Source organism: Aethalodelphis obliquidens, unplaced genomic scaffold, assembly GCF_003676395.1.
Source record: "Aethalodelphis obliquidens isolate GAN/ISIS:26980383/991018 unplaced genomic scaffold, ASM367639v1 scaffold32, whole genome shotgun sequence".
Taxonomy (NCBI): Eukaryota; Metazoa; Chordata; class Mammalia; order Artiodactyla; family Delphinidae; genus Aethalodelphis; species Aethalodelphis obliquidens.
This window is the reverse complement of record NW_020837976.1, coordinates 3,063,612-3,085,389: the sequence shown is the minus strand read 5'-3', so window position 1 is coordinate 3,085,389 and position 21,778 is coordinate 3,063,612. Positions and strand designations below refer to the sequence as shown.

General features: G+C 38.9%; 1 protein-coding gene across 3 annotated transcripts in view; it reads right to left on the bottom strand.

Annotated features, from left to right (window-relative positions):
- Positions 1 to 978: 978 nt before the first annotated feature.
- RIOK3 (RIO kinase 3) overlaps positions 979 to 21,778 on the bottom strand; it is a 32,746-nt gene continuing 11,946 nt past the window's right edge. The window contains exons 8-15 of one of the 3 annotated variants that reach the window (XR_003437253.1): positions 16,154 to 16,351; positions 14,786 to 14,945; positions 12,988 to 13,068; positions 12,810 to 12,899; positions 11,806 to 11,913; positions 10,581 to 10,836; positions 6,692 to 6,861; positions 979 to 1,228 (exon numbers count right to left, since the gene is read on the bottom strand). Coding sequence is in view for 1 of the 3 variants with exons in the window: in XM_027127607.1 (XP_026983408.1) it covers positions 10,729 to 10,836; positions 11,806 to 11,913; positions 12,810 to 12,899; positions 12,988 to 13,068; positions 14,786 to 14,945; positions 16,154 to 16,351 (745 nt within the window). In the remaining 2 variants the exon portion in view is untranslated. Of the gene's footprint in view, positions 1,229 to 6,691; positions 6,862 to 8,816; positions 10,837 to 11,805; positions 11,914 to 12,809; positions 12,900 to 12,987; positions 13,069 to 14,785; positions 14,946 to 16,153; positions 16,352 to 21,778 lie in introns of those variants that run through there. The other 2 variants (XR_003437252.1, XM_027127607.1) reach the window with 2 other exon arrangements.

Here is a 21,778-nt window from a genome sequence, read left to right as displayed (position 1 = left end):
AAATTCATTAAACAATTTCAAAGTATTGTTCTTTTAACTGTATTGCATTGTTTTAGAAGATAATTTGAGCCAAAATTTTCTAAAAACTTGATTTTATGTTGAAACCCATGGAAGGACAGTAGGCCTCTTGCCCACCCTGCTTGCGACTCTCCTGGAGTAAAAGCTCACAGGAGGGCTTACCTGGTGGCGCAGTGGTTGAGAGTCCGCCTGCTGATGCAGGGGACACGGGTTCGTGCCCCGGTCCTGGAAGATCCCACTCCACGGCTGGGCCCGTGAGCCATGGCCGCTGAGCCTGCGCGTCCGGAGCCTGTGCTCCGCAACGGGAGAGACCACAGCAGTGACAGGCCTGCGTACCGCAAAAAAAAAAAAAAAAAGCTCACAGGAGAGTTTGAGCTCAAAGACTTCTCCCAAGACTGTCTGGTTCAATGGCTCCATGAACCAAGCAGTTGGTTGTCAGAATCAAGAGTTAAAATAATCAACAAAAACATGCTGTCATTAGAAAGGAGTGCATTATGGGGGTTAAAATAATTCCAATAGAACAGAAGATATCGAGTGAAAAAAAATCTCCTCTTATTCCTCCCCCACAGCAATTCTCAAGGCCACAGTCCAGAGGAAGCCACTGTTACTAATTTCTCTTTCTAGCTCTGATGATAACACCGTTAACTCTCAGATACTGACCTTGTTTTATCAGCTTCACACAGTATATGTTACTTTCTGCTCTGAAAAAGATGAGGAATTTAGCACGTTGGTCTGCCTCTCACCTCCCTTTCCCCCATACGTCTCAATTTTTGTTACTTGCATTATTTTTAGTTCTAGAATTTACTTGTGTAACTTTATATACCAAAAAAGGTTACCTAAATAAGAAAGGTGTTTTGCTACTTCAAATATCTAGGAGTGACTCTTTAAGCACTGTGAAAAAAAACACTAACATGGTATCACAAAAAGAAAACGACAGTTCTCCAGAAACCAAACTTAAAGTCATAGAAGTTTGTGAATTATTATTATTTATATTTAGCAAAAAGATTAGGATCTTTGTTTTCATTATTTTTGGAAAGCAGGAGATCTTGTATCTTCCCTGAAGGCGCTGGAGAACTACCAAGGCAGCTGGAGCCCAAGAAGTCATGATCCAGGGGAGCAGGGAGGCCCAGAGAAGAGAGTCCAGCGTTGCTGCCACTTCGTTCCACAAGGAAACTGCTGCTTTGAAAGCGATGGCTGAGAGGCTGAGGCACTGAGCGGAAGGGGAAAGATAAGACGCTGAGAAGCTGAGCAAAATGTATTTTTAGATACCTTCGGGGCTGCGGTGGAGGAGCGGTGCTGGTACCCACTGGGCTTTCAGTGATGCCCTAAAGGGCATGCCTACCCAGGAGGAGGTAAACTACAAAATTGGCAGAAGGGAAAACAGGGGCGGCCTCCAATCAGCTCAACCCCTAATGGGGTTAGGGTCACCTGCCCAGCCCTGACTGCCCCAGTGTTAGTGAATCAGCTGTAAGTTCATAATTGGTTTATTTTTTTCTTCTTTCTTATCTTACTGTGGGCTTGTGTTTTCCAGAGCGACGGAGAGCTCAGTGTAACTCCTGGTGTTTAAGATAAGCAGCTTTACAAGCTTGTGTTCCTCCCATAGTGGCTTAAAAGGTGCTTCTGACAGCTTCTAAAACCTAAACACAAAACACACAGGCTCTTCTGTTTTTCTGAGTTTTGTTTTTGTTTTGTCTTGTTTTTTAATTCTTTTTCAGGCTTTATGACACATCTGGAAGGATATGTATCAACATTTTTATATCAGTTCTCACAGCCTGTGACTTTCACTTTTGTCTTTGACCTTTTCAAATTCCCTTTGGTTTTTACAGTGAGTGTAATTTTTATAAAAGGAACTATCTTTAAAAGTTTGTGTGCCTATATTTACTGGCAAATCTTGACTATCACTGTTTCACAACCTGCTTTTCATTTTGTTATTTCGTGTGTGAATTCATGTTTCCTTACATATATGTATTTGCACGTATATATGTATACAAGAAGTGTAAGGAATAGTATTGATGGTGGCTGTCTTGTATTGTGGGTAATTTCTGTATTTTTTCTACCTTTGGCATTATTTGCATTAAAAAAATAAATGTGCATCATCTTCATAAACAGAAAAGTTTCTTTTTAAGTTTAGGGTAATAGAAGATATAGAAAAGTCGCTAACAATTAACTAATCTAACCAACCATCTCATGCCCCTCTATACCCCACCATGAGGTCATCCAGCCCCTGTATCTACAACTCAGGTGGTAAGAAGCTCATGTCCTGCCAAAGAACTTGTTCCCTTCTTGAACAGCTAGTAAAGACTTGTTTTAAACTGAACCCGATTGCATGTAATTTAAACAAAAAAGTGACCTGATGTAACTTCTGTTTAAAAAAGATCACTCTGGCTGTTGTGTTGAGACTTGTTCGAAACAGGAAGAGAGACTGGCAAGAACAGAAGCAGGGAGACCAGTTAAAAGACTAACTTGAACTAGGGAGGTAGCCGTGGATGCCATGAAAAGTGGTCAGATTCTAGATATATTTTAATTAGATGTGGAGCACAAAAGAAAGTTTGAGATGCCCACCAGATGTCCAAGTAAAGATGTTAACATGTTGGGTATAAAAACTGGAAAATGTTGTACAGCGTAAGTTCCCTTCCCCCACTCATTATTTAGTTAGGCATTCATTCATTCACTCATTCATTCAAAAATTAATTGAGCACCTATTGTATGCAAGACAATTCAGGGTGCTGGAATTCCAGTGAAAAAACATAAAAATCCCTCCCTCCATAAAGCTTACATTTTAGTGGAGCCTCACCTATATTATGACATATAAGACTCATAAAACAGTATATACTAGAGTTATCTTTATTTTTTTAAATGCAAACAAGGAGACCTAAAATGTCTAAATGGGCACTTCTACATTAAGAAAAACTAAAGAGATATAACAGTCATATTCAATGAGTGAAACATGATTGAATCCCACATACAAAAAAAAAAAACCCTATAAAACATTTCTGGGGACAAATGGGGAAATTTGAATGTAAACTGCGTATTTATTAGACAATATATATTGCGTTGGCCAAAAAGTTCGTCGGGGTTTTTCTGTAAGATATTACCGAAAAACCCCAATGAACTTTTTGGCCAACCCAATAGAAGTATGTTAATTTGTAGACTATCCTTCTTAAGTGATCCACACTTGAAGGACAGTTCTTGGGCACAAAGAAGCATGATGTCTGCAATGTCCTTTAAATGATTCAGGAAAATAACAACGAAGAATATAGAGATAGGCAAATGTGGTTAAATGTTAACAGGTGAATCTAGGAGACTGGCATACAACTTTTCTGTAAGTTTGAGTTTTTTCAAAATTAAGTTGGAAAACTTAAATTTCAAACAATCATGGATTCACACCCATCTGGATGGCTATTTAAAATATATATGGCAAGTGTTGGTGAGGATGAGAAAAAATTGGAACCCTTGTGCATTGCTGGTGGGAATGTAAAATGGTTCAGTGGCTATGGAAAATGGTATGGAGATTCCTCAAAAACTTAAACAGGATTACTAAATGATTCAGCAATTCCACTTTTTGGTATATACACACGAAAAAAGCAGGGACACAAACAGATATCTGTGCACCCACGTTCACAGCAGCATTATTTAGGATAGCCAGGAGGTGGATACAACCCAAGTGTCTATTGACAGATGAATGGATAAAGGAAATGCGGTATGTCCATACAATGGACTATTATTCAGCCTTAAAAACAATGAAATTCTGACACATGCTACAACCTGGATGAACCTTGAAGACATTACACTAAGTGAAATAAGCCAGGCACAAACTGACTAATATTTATGTGAGTTACCTAGAGTACCCAAATTCACAGAAACAGTAAAATTGTGGTTGCCAGAGATTGGAGGAATGGGGAGTTTAGTGTTTGATGGATACAGAGTTTCAGTTTGGGGAGATGAAAAAATCTTGGAGATGGATGGTGGTGATGGTTGCATAAAAAATGTGAACGCACTTGGGCTTCCCTGGTGGCACAGTGGTTAAGAATCCACTTGCCAATGCAGGGGACATGGGTTCAAGCCCTGGTCCGGGAAGATCCCACATGCCACAGAGCAACTAAGCCTATGTGTCACAACTACTGAGCCTGCGCTCTAGAGCCTGCGAGCAACAACTACTGAGCCCGCATGCCTAGAGCCTGTGCTCCGCAACAAGAGAAGCCACCGCAATGAGAAGCCCACACACCACCACGAAGAGTAGCCCCTGCTCGCCTCAAGTAGAGAAAGCCCGCGCGCAGCAACAAAGACCCAACGCAGCCAAAAATAAATAAATTAAAAAATAAATGTGGAGCTTCCCTAGTGGTGCAGTGGTTAAGAGTCCATCTGCCGATGCAGGGGACACGGGTTCATGCCCCGGTCCGGGAAGATCCCACATGCTGTGGAGCGGCTGGGCCCGTGAGCCATGGCTGCTGAGCCTGCACGTCTGGAGCCTGTACTCCGCAACGGGAGAGGCCACAACAGTGAGAGGCCCGTGTACCACAAAAATAAATAAATAAATAAATAAATAAATAAATGTGAATGCAGTTAATGCCACTGAACCGTATGGCTTTTTTTGGCTGCATCGGGTCTTAGTTGAGGCAGGCAGGATCTTTCACTGTGGTGCTCGGGCTTCTCTCTAGCTGCGGTGCACAGGCTTCTCTCTAGTTGTGGCCTGCAGCGTTTTCTCTATCTAGTTGTGGCACGCAGGGGCTCCAGAGTGCGTGGGCTCTGTAGTTTGCAGCATGCAGGCTCTCTCTTTAAGGCGCGTGAGCTCAGTAGTTGTGGTGTGCAGGCTTAGCTGCCCCACAGCATGTGGGTCTTAGTTCCCCGACCAGGGATCAAACCCACATCCCCTGCATTGGAAGGTGGATTCTTTACCACTGGACCACCGGGGAAGTCCCTGAACTGTATGTTTTAAAATGGTTAAAATGGTAAATTTTATGATATGTATATTTAATCACAATTTTAAAAATCAAATTAAAAAAAAAGAGGAAGGAAAAACATGATTTAATTGCTCAAACCACAGAGCTCTTAATACCATAAGTGGGTCTCAAACACAGGTCTGTTTGATTACCAAATTCCTGCTGTTAACTCCCATTCTACACTGCCTTTATAAAAAAATCAATGCTCCTTTCCTTTTAGAAGATAGACATTAGGTCCTAAATCTTTTCCAGACTAACCACCTTCAAATTCTTTGGCTAATCCACATACAACATGATATGATTTCCAGCCCAATTCTAGCTGCTTTCCTGTAAGTACATTCTCATGCTTGTATCCGTTAGAGCAGCAGTTCTCAAACTTTTGGCCTCAGGACACCTTTTTACTTTCAAAAATTACTGAAGACCTCAATGAGCTTTTGTTTATGTGAGTTAAATATATTGATATTCAAAATTAAAACTGAGAAATTAAAAAAAACTCTTAAAAATAACAAAACATGTTAATATAAAGAATATTTACAAGTAAAAAATAACTGTATTTTCCAAAACTTCAGTAAGAAAAATGGCATTTTTATATTTTTCCAAATCTCTTTAATGTCTGACTTATTAGAAGACAGCTGAATTCTTGTATCTACTTCTGTATGCAATCTGTTGAGGTATTTTGTTTTAGTTGAAGTATATGAGGATAATCGGGCCTCCTACAGATAGGTAGTTGGAAAAAGGAGTAAATAAATGGCCTTTTCAGATCATTGTAGATATTCTTTAATACACCAATACTCAGCAAGTCATAATTTCTTAAAGGCTAGTTGCAATGTGGAATCCAAAACTGTATCAATGAATTTTTTGTACTCTGTTACATTAAAATCTATTGGTCTTTCTTGAACTTTGAATCAACCTCTTATCCACTGTATTAGTTATCTATTGCTCCAATACAAATTACCCACAAAACTTAATGGCTTAAGACCACAAACATTTATTATTATTTTTAAAAATATTTATTTACTTATTTATTAAGGCTGTGCTGGGTCTTAGCTGTGGCATGAGGAATCTAGTTCCCTGGCCAGGAATCGAACCCGGGCTCCCTACATTGGGAGTACAGTCTTAGCCACTGGACCACCAGGGAAGTTCTCACAAACATTTATTTTTTTTTTAACAGTTTCTGTGAATCAGAATTTGCACATGCTTCCCTGGGTAGCTCTGACTCAGGGACCCACCTGAGTTGCAGTTATGATGCTGGCCTGGGCTGCTGTCACGTGAAGGTCTGACTGAAGACACAAAGGGTCTGGAGTTGCTCTGCAACTAATCTAAAGTTACCATCATGTTGTCTATATTCTTCTAGCTTATGGGGGTTGGTAGCGGAGACACCTGAAGTCCAAAATCCTACCTGTTGTATTTCCCTATTTTAATAACCCTGCTTAATAGTTTTTTTAGAAATTCATGGAAGCTCAAATGGTAACAACACAATTTTAATAATTCTATATGTGTAATATACTGTCTTACCATATACCATCTTCTCTCTTTAAAAATTTTCCCAAATATCTTGGATATTTTTCACCTTAGCAAAATTCTTAAATTAGCTGAAGGAGTAGGATGCCCTCCCCATATTCCACCCACCAAAAACACTATATCTACCTTGGGTTTTGTATTAGTCTGCTTGGGCTACCGTAACAAAATACGACAGACTGCATGGCTTAAAAAACAGAAATTAATTTTCTCACAGTTCTGGAGGATAGAAGTCCAAGATCAAAGTGCAGGGCTGATGTCTGGTGAGGCCTCTCTTTGGGGTGCAGACAGCTGCCTTCTCGTGTGTCCTCACATGGCCTTTCCTCTGTGCTTGCGTGAAGGGAGGTCTCTGGTGTTGCTTCCTCTTCTTATAAGGACATCAGTCCTGTTGGATTAGGGCCCCTATGACTTCACTTAACATTTATACCTTTTTTTTTTAATACCTTCTTAAAGGCTCCATTTCTAAATACAGTTGTCATGATAGGGGTTAAGGCTTCATGTGGATTTAGGGGAGAAAACATTTGGGGACAAAGGCTTCAATTACTCTGTCCAATATTTGTTTTATCCTTTTCCGAATATAACTCAACTTCAAAAAGATGAAATAGGAAATGAGTAGTACTGTTTTTGTTACTTAATAATAATATATTAAAACTTCAAGCAATGGACTCATGTGTTTCTTCTTAAGATTTAATTTTTCAAACCCTTTTTGATATTTCCCACATTTTTCATAAATTTTGGTTCATCATTTGGCACTTTACCCAGATACCGTTCTTATGGTTTTGCATCAAGCATTCTATTTGATTATGTGTTCTTTCCCTGCCAGAAGGCATTAGAGAGAGAAAAACAGTTTAGAGCTGTAAGCTGTAGCTCACTCATTTATTCTGAAATGAATACCCCACCTTCCCCCTCCATCTGCTTTGTTCTTATCTTTCTACTATATTTGGTCTTAACTCCTCAAAAAGCTAGCTATGTTTGGGGAAAAACTGGAAAGCCCAGGACAGCAAAAGTAAGGCTGCTCCCAAATGTAACCGTTTTATATTAATGAATTGGGAAACAAATATGAAATCGAAGAATAAAAACAAAAGGCTTTGAAATGAATAAACTGATACGCCTCCAACTATAAACTCTGAGAACTTAGGGACTTCCCTGGTGGCGCAGTGGTTAAGAATCCGCCTGCCAATGCAGGGGATGCGGGTTTGAGCCCTGGTCCAGGAAGATCCCACATGCTGCAGAGCAACTAAGCCCGTGTGCCACAACTACTGAGCCTGTGAGCCACAACTACTAAGACCGCGTGACACAACTATTGAAGCCCACGCACCTAGAGCCCATGCCCCACAACAAGAGAAGTCACAGCAATGAGAAGCCTGTGCACAGCAACGAATTGTAGCCCCTGCTCGCCACAACTAGAGAAAGCCCATGTGCAGCAATGAAGACCCAAAGCAGCCAAAAATAAATAAATAAATTTAAAAATAAACAAACTTTGAGAACTTACAATCATGCTTAAAATATATATCTTCAAAAATAGAAGTATTGAGGTTTGAAAATACAATCAGATGAGCTTTTCCCTAGCAATTTCTAAAGTGTTGGAAACTGCTCAGAAGTTTTTCAAAAGGTGCAGACAACAATTTCTTCTGATGCCCAGGGCCTAAATGAGCAACAACAGAAAATGTACTGCCTCTACCATATCTCAGGGCCTCCATCTCCTTCATCTTCCTTAGGGGTTTACCATGATCATCACTTCACCATCAGCTACCTCGCTTCATCTCACTTTCCGTTCAAAGATTTTTTTTTTTAAAGAGAATATAACATTTGCTGAGGGAAAAAAATTGGCAGGGGTGTATGCCCCACTACATGCAATGATTTTTGGAATGCAAGGGACCTTTACTTTAGCATTTCTGAATTTCTATAATATTTAAATTTAAATGAGCATGCATGGGCTTTCCTGGTGGCACAGTGGATAAGAATCTGCCTGCCAATGCAGCGGACACAGGTTCGACCCCTGGTCCGGGAAGATCCCACGTCTCGGAGCAACTAGGCCTGTGTGCCACAACTACTGAGCCTGCGCTCTAGAGCCCGCGAGTCACAACTACTGAAGCCCGCACGCCTAGAGCCCATGCTCCGCAACCAGAGAAGCCACCACAATGAGAAGCCCGTGCACTGCCATGAAGAGTAACCCCCGCTCACTGCAACTACAGAAAAGCCCACGTGCAGTAACAAAGACCCAACACAGCCAAAAATAAATAAAATAAAAATCAAATAAACGAGAATGCACATCTTACTTTTGTAAGCAGAAAAGATGATTTTTTAAAGAAACTGGCAAAAAATTATCTTGTTGAAATAAAAATTCTCTACATATAATCTTTATTTTGATAATTTATCTTATAGATATTCATATATCCACTTCCATTAAAGTGAAACAAAATATGCTTATTTCCATTTTTTTCCCCCATCTGTATTTGACTATTTAGCAAATCAATATTTTCCACTTTCTTTTTCCACTGTGTGAAAAATTTACTCACTGATCTATATGAGAGGAAAAACCTGTTTGTAATGTGAAGTAGGTCATTTAAAAGTGAAATCTAAAGATGGGAAGTTGAGAGGAAAAAAACTGCTGAAAATAGCACTGTTTAACTTAAACAGAAGGGGTAACCTGGTGCCAGGACATAAGTTAATACTTCCAAGGAACAGGAAGAATCCACACAGAGAACCAATTCTAAAATGATCTCTTCATTTTTAATTTCTTAAGAAGCATGTTCACAGCACACTCCAGGAACGCCACACAGCAACAGTTTGCTGCTACCGTCAGAGTATGTCAGAAAACAAAACAAAACAAAATTTAATGGTTAACTGTTCTTAAAATTAGTTCTTTGAAACTTCTGTAATGCCAATAATCACCAGTCATCTAAATATTTCTTTCATAGTGGTAAACATTTCAGAAACGTAATGAGTACCCCAAATCACACTTCTCTGAAATGCAATTAAAAGTTATACAACAGAAACAAAACTATTTTTCTAGAAAGAATATATTTGGCATTTTTAAATAATTTTAATGTAGAAGCTTTCAAGGGCAAAGTTCAGATTTTTACTTTCTATTACCAGACAGAAAGGTTAGGTCTTTAGTGATTCCAATCTGATTCCAACAATAGGAGGAATGATTCTGTTGCAGTGAATGAGCTTCAATCCTAACAAAGCCAATGTACTTTGGCTGCATTAAGAAGTGGAGTCTGGCCAGTACTAAACATTATTAAAAGTTAGGCCAGATAGTTCAAATTAGTTGGTTAATTTGGTACTCAACTTGTTTTATACATACTTTTCATCATTTGATGATACAATGTTTCTAATTAGCTTGCTATATTTCTCTCAAAATCAATTAGTAAGTATATAGTTTGAGTGAAACGTAAACTGAACTTTGTTTCACTGACTTCATTAAAATATGTCAAACATGGTTAAAGATTCCATTCTGTCCTTCTAGATAATTTACATTTTCATTATAAATGCAGAGCAGCTGCACCGTGAGTTACATCCTAACTATTTCACCTAAATGTAGAAAAGCTGAAAGTTAAATTTAAAAAATTTGGATAGTTGAAAAGTACTTATATATTTATCTCTTTCAGAAACCGATGATGCCTTTCCTTGCATATGAGTGTGGAAAAGAAGAATTCAGTTCATAATTCAAGATATACCAAAAAAAGTACTTTGCTTATGTCTATTTCTGTCAGCCATTCTGAAACCAAATTTCCATTTATATCAGCTACTAAAGAGAAGAAATTTTCCTTTAGAATCATGGTCACAGTCTGGAAAAAGAACTGAGAAGGGCTAATTTTAGGTAAATAAAATATATGAGGAAAGACGCAACACAAAGCAGGGAGGTGAAAAAAGCAAGTGAGTTGTAATAAAAGCCTCCCTTGTAAACACATCTGTCCCTTCCTCCCATATTTGGAAATGTTAAAAATTCTCATCAAACATTTTATGCCACAAATCCTTAAAATCAGGTTGATTTCAGCTAGATAACCTGTAGCTGTGAAGAATTATATTATCCTATTCATATCATGAGAGGTAGTTGACATTTCAGTCTCTCAATGCCGAGCTAAAAATTCCACATACCTGGCATATGGGTTACAAGGGAAAAAAAGCACAGAAGCACCATTGTACATTCCTCATGTTTTGGTATTTCAAGTCACCCATAACTTCATTTGCTAATGGCAGCTGACAATCACCACTGTGTTAACACTGAAAGCAGTGGATATTAGTGCTATTCGTCGTATAACACTGGCGGACCTCCATCATCTTTCAAAAATGAAGCAGCTTTCCTTCCATTCTTCTGAACGTGATCTTCATTCATTTTCTCCAAAGCTTCTATCTATAAAATTAATATATTAAATCCATTTGTCAAAATCCTACTTCACAGCAATTACGCTTGAGATTGAACCAGTATTTTTACTCTCTTAAAACTAGGTCATTCCTAACGACATTGGCCTTGAATAAGAATTACAGTGTGTGACACATATTACAGTGGGTCACATACATGTATGTTTTTACTTGATTCCATTACCAGGGTTGATGTTTAGTGTCTTTATCAAGCTAGCAATTGGCATCAGATATGTTTTACTATATAACCTATACAGCTTTCAGGGAACAAGAAAAAGGAAATTCCAAAGTTGATTCAACAGCAGTAACACCCAGTAACTGTACAGAGCAACTGTACTGAACTAAAGGCTGGATTTACCATCTTCCTGTTACTTCGCTTCTGGCCTTAGACTCCAGCACAGCTTGGCCAAATTCAAGTCAATATGGGGATTTCTGGAACAGATTCTATAATCATTCTCTGCTTTGGCAGGTTGCTGGAAATAATAAGCTGCTGTTTCACTTTTCAGTTTTTGTTCAATTTTCAGAGAACTTCCCCGGAGGTATTTTTTTTTTTTATTATTGTATTGTTCTGTAGGTCCACATTGTAATGACTGGGTATTTCCAAGAATGGCCACTGCTGAATCTCTGTATTCAGTTAAAGGCAGGCAGGGACCAAGTGTTACTGCTTTTTTGTGTCACCCAGAGTGTTCACCGGTCAGGGAAAAAGGCATATACTGGAAATGTGTTATTTGTCCATCTCAACCAAACTATGAACTTCTTGAAGAAGTGTTTTGCTGTTATGTTTATCCTAGGGTTTAAGCCTGGAAAAGAAGGATCAAAAACAGTATCTCAAGAAAGGAAAAATCTCTAATTAATTTTGTTTTTGAGGGGATGAGAGGATAAACTTAGCTCTGGTTTTCATTATCTACTCTATCCAGGTCCCCACTAACAGCAAGGTGAAAAACAGCCTTGTAACACTTACCTCAGCTAAGAACTCAGCTTCATTATCTGCCGAGATGTTTAAGCCTGAAACGGCATTGAAGAGTTCTCGTTCACTAAGGGCTTCCTTTACGCCTCCTTTCTGGAAAAACTAGTAAAGAAATATAAGAAAGTCAGTAGACTTATTAGCAAGGTTCTCCTAGAAACAACAACAACAAAAAAAACAGGGAACAGTGTACTTGTAAAACGCCAGTGAATTCCTTCCGTAATTTTTAAGCTACAGATGTTTCCAATTCAAGTATAACTACACTCAGGTTCTACTTGCTTACTGTCCTCTCACACATCTGGGCTGTCGTCTAGACTTAGTAAGTTTGTCATATTGCACCTTCCATAGCTATGTATGAGTGGTATATGTAAAATTGCTTGGCGTTGCTTTGAATGAGCAGACACAAAATAATCACTAAATCCCATGAATTAACATTTTCCAGTAGGCTCAGAATGTATTTCCAAAATAAAGTTGTTCTGTCATATTTAGGAAGATCATCTCTATCTGAATCTGTTGCTGACAATTCATTTCCTTTAGAAATAGCAAACAAATGCTTCCCAACTCTGTGATTACTGAGTTTTACCTTCCCTAATCTGTTCACTCTGCCTCAGAGAATGTGGTCAGACTATACCACTAGGAAAACTATTCTTTTAGTCTAATAACAATGGCAGTAAGCATGCAGGCTTGCTTCAGGCCAGCTTCCCTTAAAGCACTGTGCATATATTAAATGTCTACTTGACTGCTTAAATATTTAGAACCAAAATAAAAACTTACTCTCTTGGAAATTTAATTCAGTGGCCCAAATGTGGGCCATGCAATCAAATTCTTGCAAAAAATGAAATCTGACAAATCAATCTTTGTCTCTTTACCTTGAAAGCAACCAGTTAACTAAACTCTTCCTTTAATTTCTAAGAATACAATCATCTTACTTGCCTTAGGAGTGAGAAAAATGTTTGAATATGTTATAGCCCATAAAAAAGACAGTTAGTTTACATGCCTACCTGTGAGACATTCCTACAGTCACGGAACAAGAACTCCAGGCCATGAGGATGGGTTGGTTCTACAGACTGACTGACGTCTATCAACCAGACCTATTTAAATATAGAGCACAGTGATTTCTGTACCTTCAGTAATTTACATCAAGTCACTTAACCTGAACGTTAACAAAATGCTCCTCACCTTCCCAGCATGCCACAGCATGTTGTACTCACTGAGGTCGGCATGTACGAGCTTACACTCATTATATAACTGCTGCATCAACTGTAAGGAGGCAAGGCAGACATTTAGAAAATGAAGGAACAACTCTAATTTACCTACACAACTAAAATGTCTATGTCACCCAATATTTTCCATAAAGAGCAAAACCAGGGTAAAGAACTTACTTCTTCTTTGTACAGTCTAGGACTGGTTTTTTGGTTTTTTTTTCTACCCTGAAGGAGGGTGTGAGCACAGTGAGACAATGGAAGGGAAGAGCACATGACACTCTACTTCCCTATCCATGTGACAGCAATGAGATCAGGAGACCAAAGGGTAGTCCTGGAATCCCACATACGTAAGACAGCTATGGTCACTAACCAGGGGACCTAGGCTTATCCTTCATAAAAGGGCAAACATCCCACTGAGAGCTCTATGGAGTGTATACAACTCCAAGGTAAAAAGTACTTCCTGCCAGACAGAGTGGGAAAGAAGTATTCTTCTTAATTAAGCGGCATTATATATTCATGACTAATGGTGACCCCTAGCCTCATAGTAGAAATCAGCATTAATGCTTTGTTTCCCAGCTTTAATAGAATCAAATAGGAAGGGCACATCACTACTTAATCTCTGCCCCAGCCACCCCACAGCCAAAAGAAGCCAGAAAAGTAGGCTTAATTTTCTTTGAATGTTTTCCAACTGAAGGCAGAGAAAGTTGGATTATCTAACTATATCTTAAAAAATTAATTTGGATAATACGTTCATATTCACATCAACTGCTGCATGATATAAGAGTTCCACGCAGAGACTGTTTTAAAAACATATGTTTTGGACTTCCCTGGTGGCGCAGCGGTTAAGAATCTGCCTGCCAATGCAGAGGATATGTGTTCGAGCCCTGGTCCCGGAAGATCCCACATGCCGCGGAGCAACTAAGCCTGTGCGCCACAACTACTGAGGCTGCGCTCTAGAGCCCACGAGCCACAACTACTGAAGCCCACGTGCCTAGAGCCTGTGCTCTGCAACAAGAGAAGCCACCGCAATGAGAAGTCCATGCATGGCAATGAAGAGTGGCCCCCACTCACTGCAACTACAGAAAGCCCGTGCTCAGCAACGAAGACCCAACGCAGCCATAGATAAATAAATAAATAAACAAAAAAAACATGTTTCGCCACTATTCAATTAAGACAAAAAAAAAAAGACAATACAGAGGAACAACAACAATATGAGGAGCATTTCTTAAGCTTGAAGGACCCCAGACTGAATTTGGTTGCTGTCCCAAAGCATAAATAGCTTCCTCAAGACTCCTGACAAGTGCCTCCCAACTCTAATGCCTGCACAGATGGAGAAACCACCCCTTACTACCTTCTTTTTCATCATCACTTACTTTCATTGACCAAATCTGCTTCCCTCTAATTCCCCAACAGGAAAGGTATTTCCCTTCACTGTTTCAAAAAGGCACACAAACTAATGAGGCACTATATCTGCTAAATACAGTAACATCAAGTTTTAGTTAATGAAGTTTTGTCAATAATAGCTTCTGGCTTCTATGTCATTAATGCTAACAACTGAGCCCTCACTTTCTCCACTAAGATTTTCCTAAAACAACTCAAGACATACGCATATTGATATAAAGACAATTCTTCAATATTAACATTCTTTCACAAACTTCAGTTTGTCCTCGTTATATCACCTTAAAATAGTACTATTTTAGGAATTTCTTTTTTCGTTTAGAGGAAATATTGTTTAAAGCTGGTGTGTGAATGGTCTGAAAGGCACAACTTACATGAAGAGTTTGATAGTAGGCTTCTTTCATTTCTTCACTGCTGAGCTTTACTTCTTTCAATTTAGGGGCTGGAACTTGATCATAGCCAATAAAAGACATAACCAAAATGTGTTTCTTTAGTAGCACAACTGTTGGACAAGGAATTCCAGCTCTCTGCATTCTATACAGAAAGAAATGATTAAGAATGTAAAGATCAGAAGGAGAGGAAATTTCATTTATTCAACAAATATCTAACAAGGTCCTGCAATGAGGGGGCACTATGTTGTAATCTGGGGAATGTTGGAAGGCAAAGGCAGTAAGAACAGCCTCTGCCCTCATGGAGCCTGCGGCCTGGTGAAAACAACAGACAAGTGAGGAGATGATTACAGCGCAATGTGGTACATGCACTGGCAGAGGTGGGGGTAGGAGGCATCAAGGAAGAAGCAGGCAAATAGGAATTAGCCAGGTTCCAACTGTGGGGAGATGCTGTGGAGATGCACAGAGGAGTCCAGGAGCACAGTCCATGTGGGGAGTGTGTATAAATCAACGCAGCTGGATCATGAGTAGGAGGAAGGGCAATGTGGGTTTAGGCTACAGAGACAGGCAGGCTCCACATCGCAAGATGACTTTGAACTTTACACCAAAGACTATGGGAGCCGCTGAAAAATTTTAAGAAAGGCAGTGATGAGATCTTAGTAATCCAGAAAAGAGATCGGAGGACAGCAAGACCTCTTAGGAAATTATTCTAATTAGAAGTCCTACTAAGTAGAAGACTTTTGCAGCTAATAAATATAGATAATTACTTTTGAAAGCAAACATCTTTAGGAAAAACAAACTAAAATTAAAAGCTTTCACGGTTCAGATGTGGGCAGGTTTGTATGTAAGAAAGATTATTAATTTCTTGGTTGACAAAGCAAATTCCTTGATAAATTCTGCGTAGAGAATTGAGAAACAAGTCTAATAAATTAAAGCAAAATGCAATTTGACTGGTAAAACCCTGCCCTCACCAAATGAACAAACATTAGATAGAATAAACATGTTCTGAAACAAAAAAGGAAATCATTATTTGTAATATGCCTAACGGGAAACTGGAAAAGATAGCGTTTAGATACATGACAAAATATCTGCAGTTGAAAATGACTTAATTTCCCTCAAACTTTACTGAGGAAAGAAAAACAAAATGGATTTTTCATCCTACAAGTATGAATTCAGGTTATATACATGGAAATGTTTTCTTACAGAAACTCTCCTTAAGCACTAGAATTTCAAGGCCTTTCATACTTTCTATAAATGAATTTGAAAGAAAGTGTGGGTTTTTTGCCTGGCTGGTAGGCCTAATACAAACAGGTGATCACCCAAGATGACTTCTAGCACGATGATTTTCTTTACCTTGTGAGATTGTGCATTTCTTTTTCTGCCCACATGCGGATGATCTTACGTGGATTTAGTTTACTGAAGCGATCTTTAAACCTGAAATCATCTTTAATATATTTGTCACGATTCTTAAACTCATTAAGGGTTGTTTTAAATACCTTGATGGCACATTCTGTAGGTATAACTTTACTATCTTCCTTTTCATCCTCCATGCTAAGTGGAAGAAACAAACATTAAGTCAGTTCAAGTCGCCAGATAACAAAACAATTTCAAAATAAAGATTTTATGACATGAAAGTGGATCTGCCTTCTCTGAGAATGTCAAGTCTTGGGTTGGTTTTTTTTTTAAGCCTTCAAGTTTGAGGTCTTAAGAAAACCCTAGGTTTTAGCTTTTTTAATAAAACACACTTTCAAATAAATTCTCAACAGTTTTCAACAACCCATAATATAATCTTCATTTAATGACTATGGAATTAAACTTGAGGAACAATGAAGACCTATACACTTTAAAATAGGCTATGGTCTGCCCGGGATGGTTCAGAGGCAAAACTCAATGGAAGGGAGCAAAAGAGTCTAGACGATGCTTAGGATGCTAATTCAACAGTCCCACAACAGCGAGCCACTGAGAGGGTCTAAACCATGGTGGTGGCAGTGCGAACCAAAGGGGGAAGGTAGAAGGAGAGACAAGATTTACCTTTGAACCTCTGAAGGGATGTTAGTCTGGAAAAGAAAGGAACTATATCTAGAGCACAGAATCTGACTCAAACTCCCAATCCCCTCCTTCTGGGACCATATTTTCCCAGCAGACTCCTCCTCCTCCAGGTAGCCTCAGAAGGCTACAGTACAAACTCTAACTGGTTCTAAGTAACGCCCTCTCTTCCTAACTGCCTTCTCTACCTAAGAAGTGTGACAGCTCCATGGCTTTAGATATCATCTAAATACAGATAACTGCTACATTTCTATCCTTAGTCTTGACTTTCTCCAGAAGTTCAGGCCCATTTATCTCATCCCTACTTGACTTCAGTTGGATGTCGAGAAGGCATCTCAAACATATCATGCCCAAAACAGAATCCCTGATAACTGTACCCTAAACCTGCCTATCCCCAGTCTCTCACCTCAGTAAATGGTACCACCCAGCTGCTCTAGCCAAGAATCTATCCTCTCACACCACACATCCAATCCAACAGCACAGACTGTCCACTCTCACCTTCGAAACACACCTCACCTTGGAAACCTTCATCAGAGGTTCCCCTGTCCTACAGATAAAAAGCAGTCAACCAGTCACTATGACATCACCCTATTTTATCTATTTGCGTAGCACATATCTGATAGTCCTGGAAGGGGACTGAAGGGAGGGGTGGGGAGGAAGCACATTCTGTGAGAGCAGGGACCTTCCTTGTACCATACATTGCTGTAGCCCCAGCACCTAGAAGAGCCTGGAACACGGAAGTTGCACAAATACTTGGTGAATGAATGAACCAATTTTCAGGGAGACAGCCTAGAGATCCTTTACAAGGAAGAAATTCCCAATAATTTAAAGATGTTATAATAAACGTCTTTGGATTTTGAGATGGTAAGTTTCCTGTCACTGAAACAATTTAACCGTAGGTAGATGAGGCCCTATCAAAAACACCACTGGGGCTTCCCTGGTGGCGCAGTGGTTGAGAGTCCGCCTGCCGATGCAGGGGACACGGGTTCATGCCCCGGTCCAGGAAGATCCCACATGCCGCGGAGCGGCTGGGCCCGTGAGCCATGGCCGCTGGGCCTGTGTGTCTGGAGCCTGTGCTCCGCAACTGGAGAGGCCACAACAGTGAGAGGCCCGCACACCACAAAAAAAAACCAAAAACACCACTTAGGAGATCCCTAACTTGGAAGGTCTCTAGGATAAAATCTAATTTGTAAGATTAATCTCATCATTCTCTTACTAAAAAAACTTCTGTGTTTCTCACTAAATTACACATCCCTCTGCCTAGCTTTTAAGGTCCTCCTTACCAATTTTTGGTTTGCTTACACAATTTTACATCTTATTACCTCTACGTATATACCTTCTAATTTCCTCACTGACAAGTCTCATCGCCTAAATTTCAATCCTCCCATTTTCAGCACCCCTCCCCCACCCCACTTTTTTTTTTTTTTTAAAAGAATTAAACTTTACAGATAAAGCTGAAGTTCCTTTTGATTATTTACCACCCCTGGTAGTTTCAGTCCCCATTCCAACTCTTTAGAGACAATCACAATCATGAATAGTACCCTTCTAGTCTTTTTAAAAAGATACACACACATACGTAAGTATCCACAAACATACATTTTTAAAAAACCATGTATGTTACATTCTGTATAACTAAAAATTTAAACAGATGGTATACTGTATATATTCTGCAAATAGCTTTTTGCACTCAGTACTGGGGGGTGGGGAGGGTTGTCTTTTTTTTTTTTTTTTTAACCTATTTTTAAAATCCAGGTTGAGATCCAACTTCATCATGACCTCTTCCTTGAATGTGACCGGCAATGATCTTCTTCTGTTCTCTATTCCTATCCTGAGGTCTCACTTGTCTAACTGCGTACTCTATTATGTATTATCTTTAATGGACCATAACGGTTCTTACTGTAACGTTCTCCTCTTGGATATACCATAAGCTCTTTGACAATAGAAAACATGTTATACACTTATTCCCTGAAAAATCTAGAACATATTACTATTCAAATAACTGTTGATTACTTGGCCAACCTGAGACTGACAGAACCCAGAAGAGCTTTATGGTAGGCAGAACTTAAAATGCCCCCCAAGATCCCAGCCCCTGGTGTACAACCCTGTATAAGCCCCTCCCTTTGAGTGTGGGAGGGATAGCCACTCCCTTGAATAGCTTACATTATATGGCAAAGGTGATGGTATAGTCGTGCCCAGCATTACATTCCATTGTCTAAGACTCAGTCTCAGGAGACTGAAGGGAGAGAGTCTCCCGCTGGTTTTGAAGAAGTAACCTGCTGTATGAAAGGGCTACATGACCAGGACCTGCAGGGGCCTCTAGGAGCTGAGAGCAGCCCCTGGCTGACAGCCAACCAAAAAGTAGAGACCTCTGTCCTACAGCTGCAGGGAACTGAACTGTGGCAAGGGAATAGGAACCCATGTCCAGAAAGGAATGCAGCTCAGCTGACACGCAGATTGCAGCCCTGGGAGAGCCTGAGCAGAGAACCCAGCTAGGCCGTGCCTGCCCGAACTTCTGATCAACAGGAACCATGAGATAATAAATAGGTGTTGTTTTAAGTTGCTAAATCTGTGGTAATTTGTTATGTAGCAGAGAAAACTAACATACACTTTAAAAAATATTTACTCTCAGTTGCTGAAAACCGAATGCTCTCTAGCTTTGCTAATTTACAAATGCCAAAGTACAGATTACAATACCAATTCCACCAGAAGGAAAGGGAGCTCATTCATTATATCAAAGCATCATTAAGTAAAACAGAAAATGGAAAAGGCTAAACAAGGCAATTGACAAGAAAAAGAAACTTAAGAGGCCAATACACTCAAAAAAAAAAAAAAAAAACTTAACCATAATTAAATAAATGCACACCAAAATATTAAAAAGGTACTTTTCATCTTTCACACTGACAAAAAAAGTATTGTTTGATAAGACTAGGCACTGATGAGGATGAGGGAAACAGGCTCATACTGCTGGTGGTAGCATAAACTGGTTAACTTTCTCATAGGGCAATTTGGTAATACCTACTGACATTCAGAATGTATGCAACCTGAGGATGTGACTAGCTCGTAGAGAAAACTGCAACTGCCCTACCATTAAAATGTAAACACAAATTTGAGATTTCTGGTCTTTGGTGTGACATACAAGAAAAAAATTTTTCTTTAATTTTTAATAAATAAAAGAAATCAAGAAACATTGCTTGCTACAATAGCCAGCTCAGAGGCCCAAACAGTGAGCAAAATCTGATACTCTCCATTCAATAAGACCTTATACTATTTAACAGAAAGGGGAAAAAAATGCATGTAGTCTCTGCCCCAGAAATTTCAAATGTTAGGAATTTAGCTTAAGGATTTATTTGCAAAAACACACCAAAGTATATGTACAAAGATATTCCTATATATTCACAAAGTAGAATGTTCTACTATAAAACTGGTATGATATAAACCAGCAATATAAAAGGATATAAGATATATTAACTGAAAAACGAAGATGCTGAATGCAGAATATAATTTCTTTTGTACAAACAAAATAAGAAATACATGCATAAAAATTTCTGGAAGGCTAGACTAAAAACTATTAATAGTGGTTGCCCTTAGAGGAAAAACCTGTGGGGCGACAGCTGGTAAGATGAAGGCTACCTTCATTTTAATCCTTTCTGTACAGTTTAATTTCTACCATGAGTAATCTTTCATTTTAAAATAATTTGTGCAATTAAGTTATGTTTGCCTGGTCTCAGGGAACGCTCAACTGAAATTTGGAAAGAGGGCAACAGAGCTTAAAGCCAGAAAAAAATAAATGTTTACTAAAATTAATATATACCAGTTATTATAAAACATGATTTCATTTACCCCCAACAAAATCCTATGAGGTAAGGGTCAGTTTTTAAATGACATTTAGTAAATTGCTCCATATCACGTTGCTTGAAATATGTTGAGCCATTTTATCCTAAAATTCATTTTATCCCTTTCATTTCGGAACTTAGTATAATTCAATACATGATTATATGTATATGTCTCATTTAGAAAGGGAGACTAGTTAAATAATTAAGAAAAACAAAGACAAGGACTTGACCAATAATTGTTTGAATCCCCTTAAGTATAAAATAAATACCTTCTAAACCTAAAAAAAACTAGAATCATCTGTAATCTATTTTAACATTTTTGTTTATAAATAATGTTCAGGTAAAGGAATAGCTGAGATAGTAAGCCTTGCTGAACTAGTAAGACTTCAAAGCTAAGTAACCAGGTGACTTCATATTCCTGGCTTAAGCACGTTCTCTCAACAACATCCACGTTTAAAATTTTTTCTCTTCCTCATACCATCCTTTACTCAACTAAACCCTCATAACAAAAGTAAAATGGGTAAGCTCTAAAATGGCATATGATCTTTAAAGACATTTCTTTAAATAATGAAAGCATTATTAAAAGGGTAGGAATTGGTAACTGATCTAAGTATGGCCCTCCCAACCTGGTACCAAAGGGTCCCACAGTGGAAAGACGTGGGTTTTGAGTCAAACTCAGGTTCAGATTTTGCTATGCCACTTACAGCTGCCTGTATGTTATGGTATAATTACAATAATGTGAAAAATAATATATTCACAGAAAAAAGCCTGGAGGAGTCTACAACAAAATTATTAATGGTTATCTCTGGATGGCAGAATTGGGATGATTGTGGTTTTGTTTTTTTTTTTGGCTGCACTGCACAGCTTGCAGGATCTCAGATCCCTGACCAAGGATTGAACCTGGGCCACAGCAGTGAAAGAGCTGAATACTAACCACTAGACCACCAGGGAACACCCCTGGTTGTGTTTTTCTTTACACATCCCTATACTGCTGAGACCTCCTACAATAACACTTTAAAAATAACTGTTTGCCATGCAGAATGAACTTTGATTTTGTATAAATCCATTAATATCAGGGAGAAGGGGCTAAGCTTTTGTT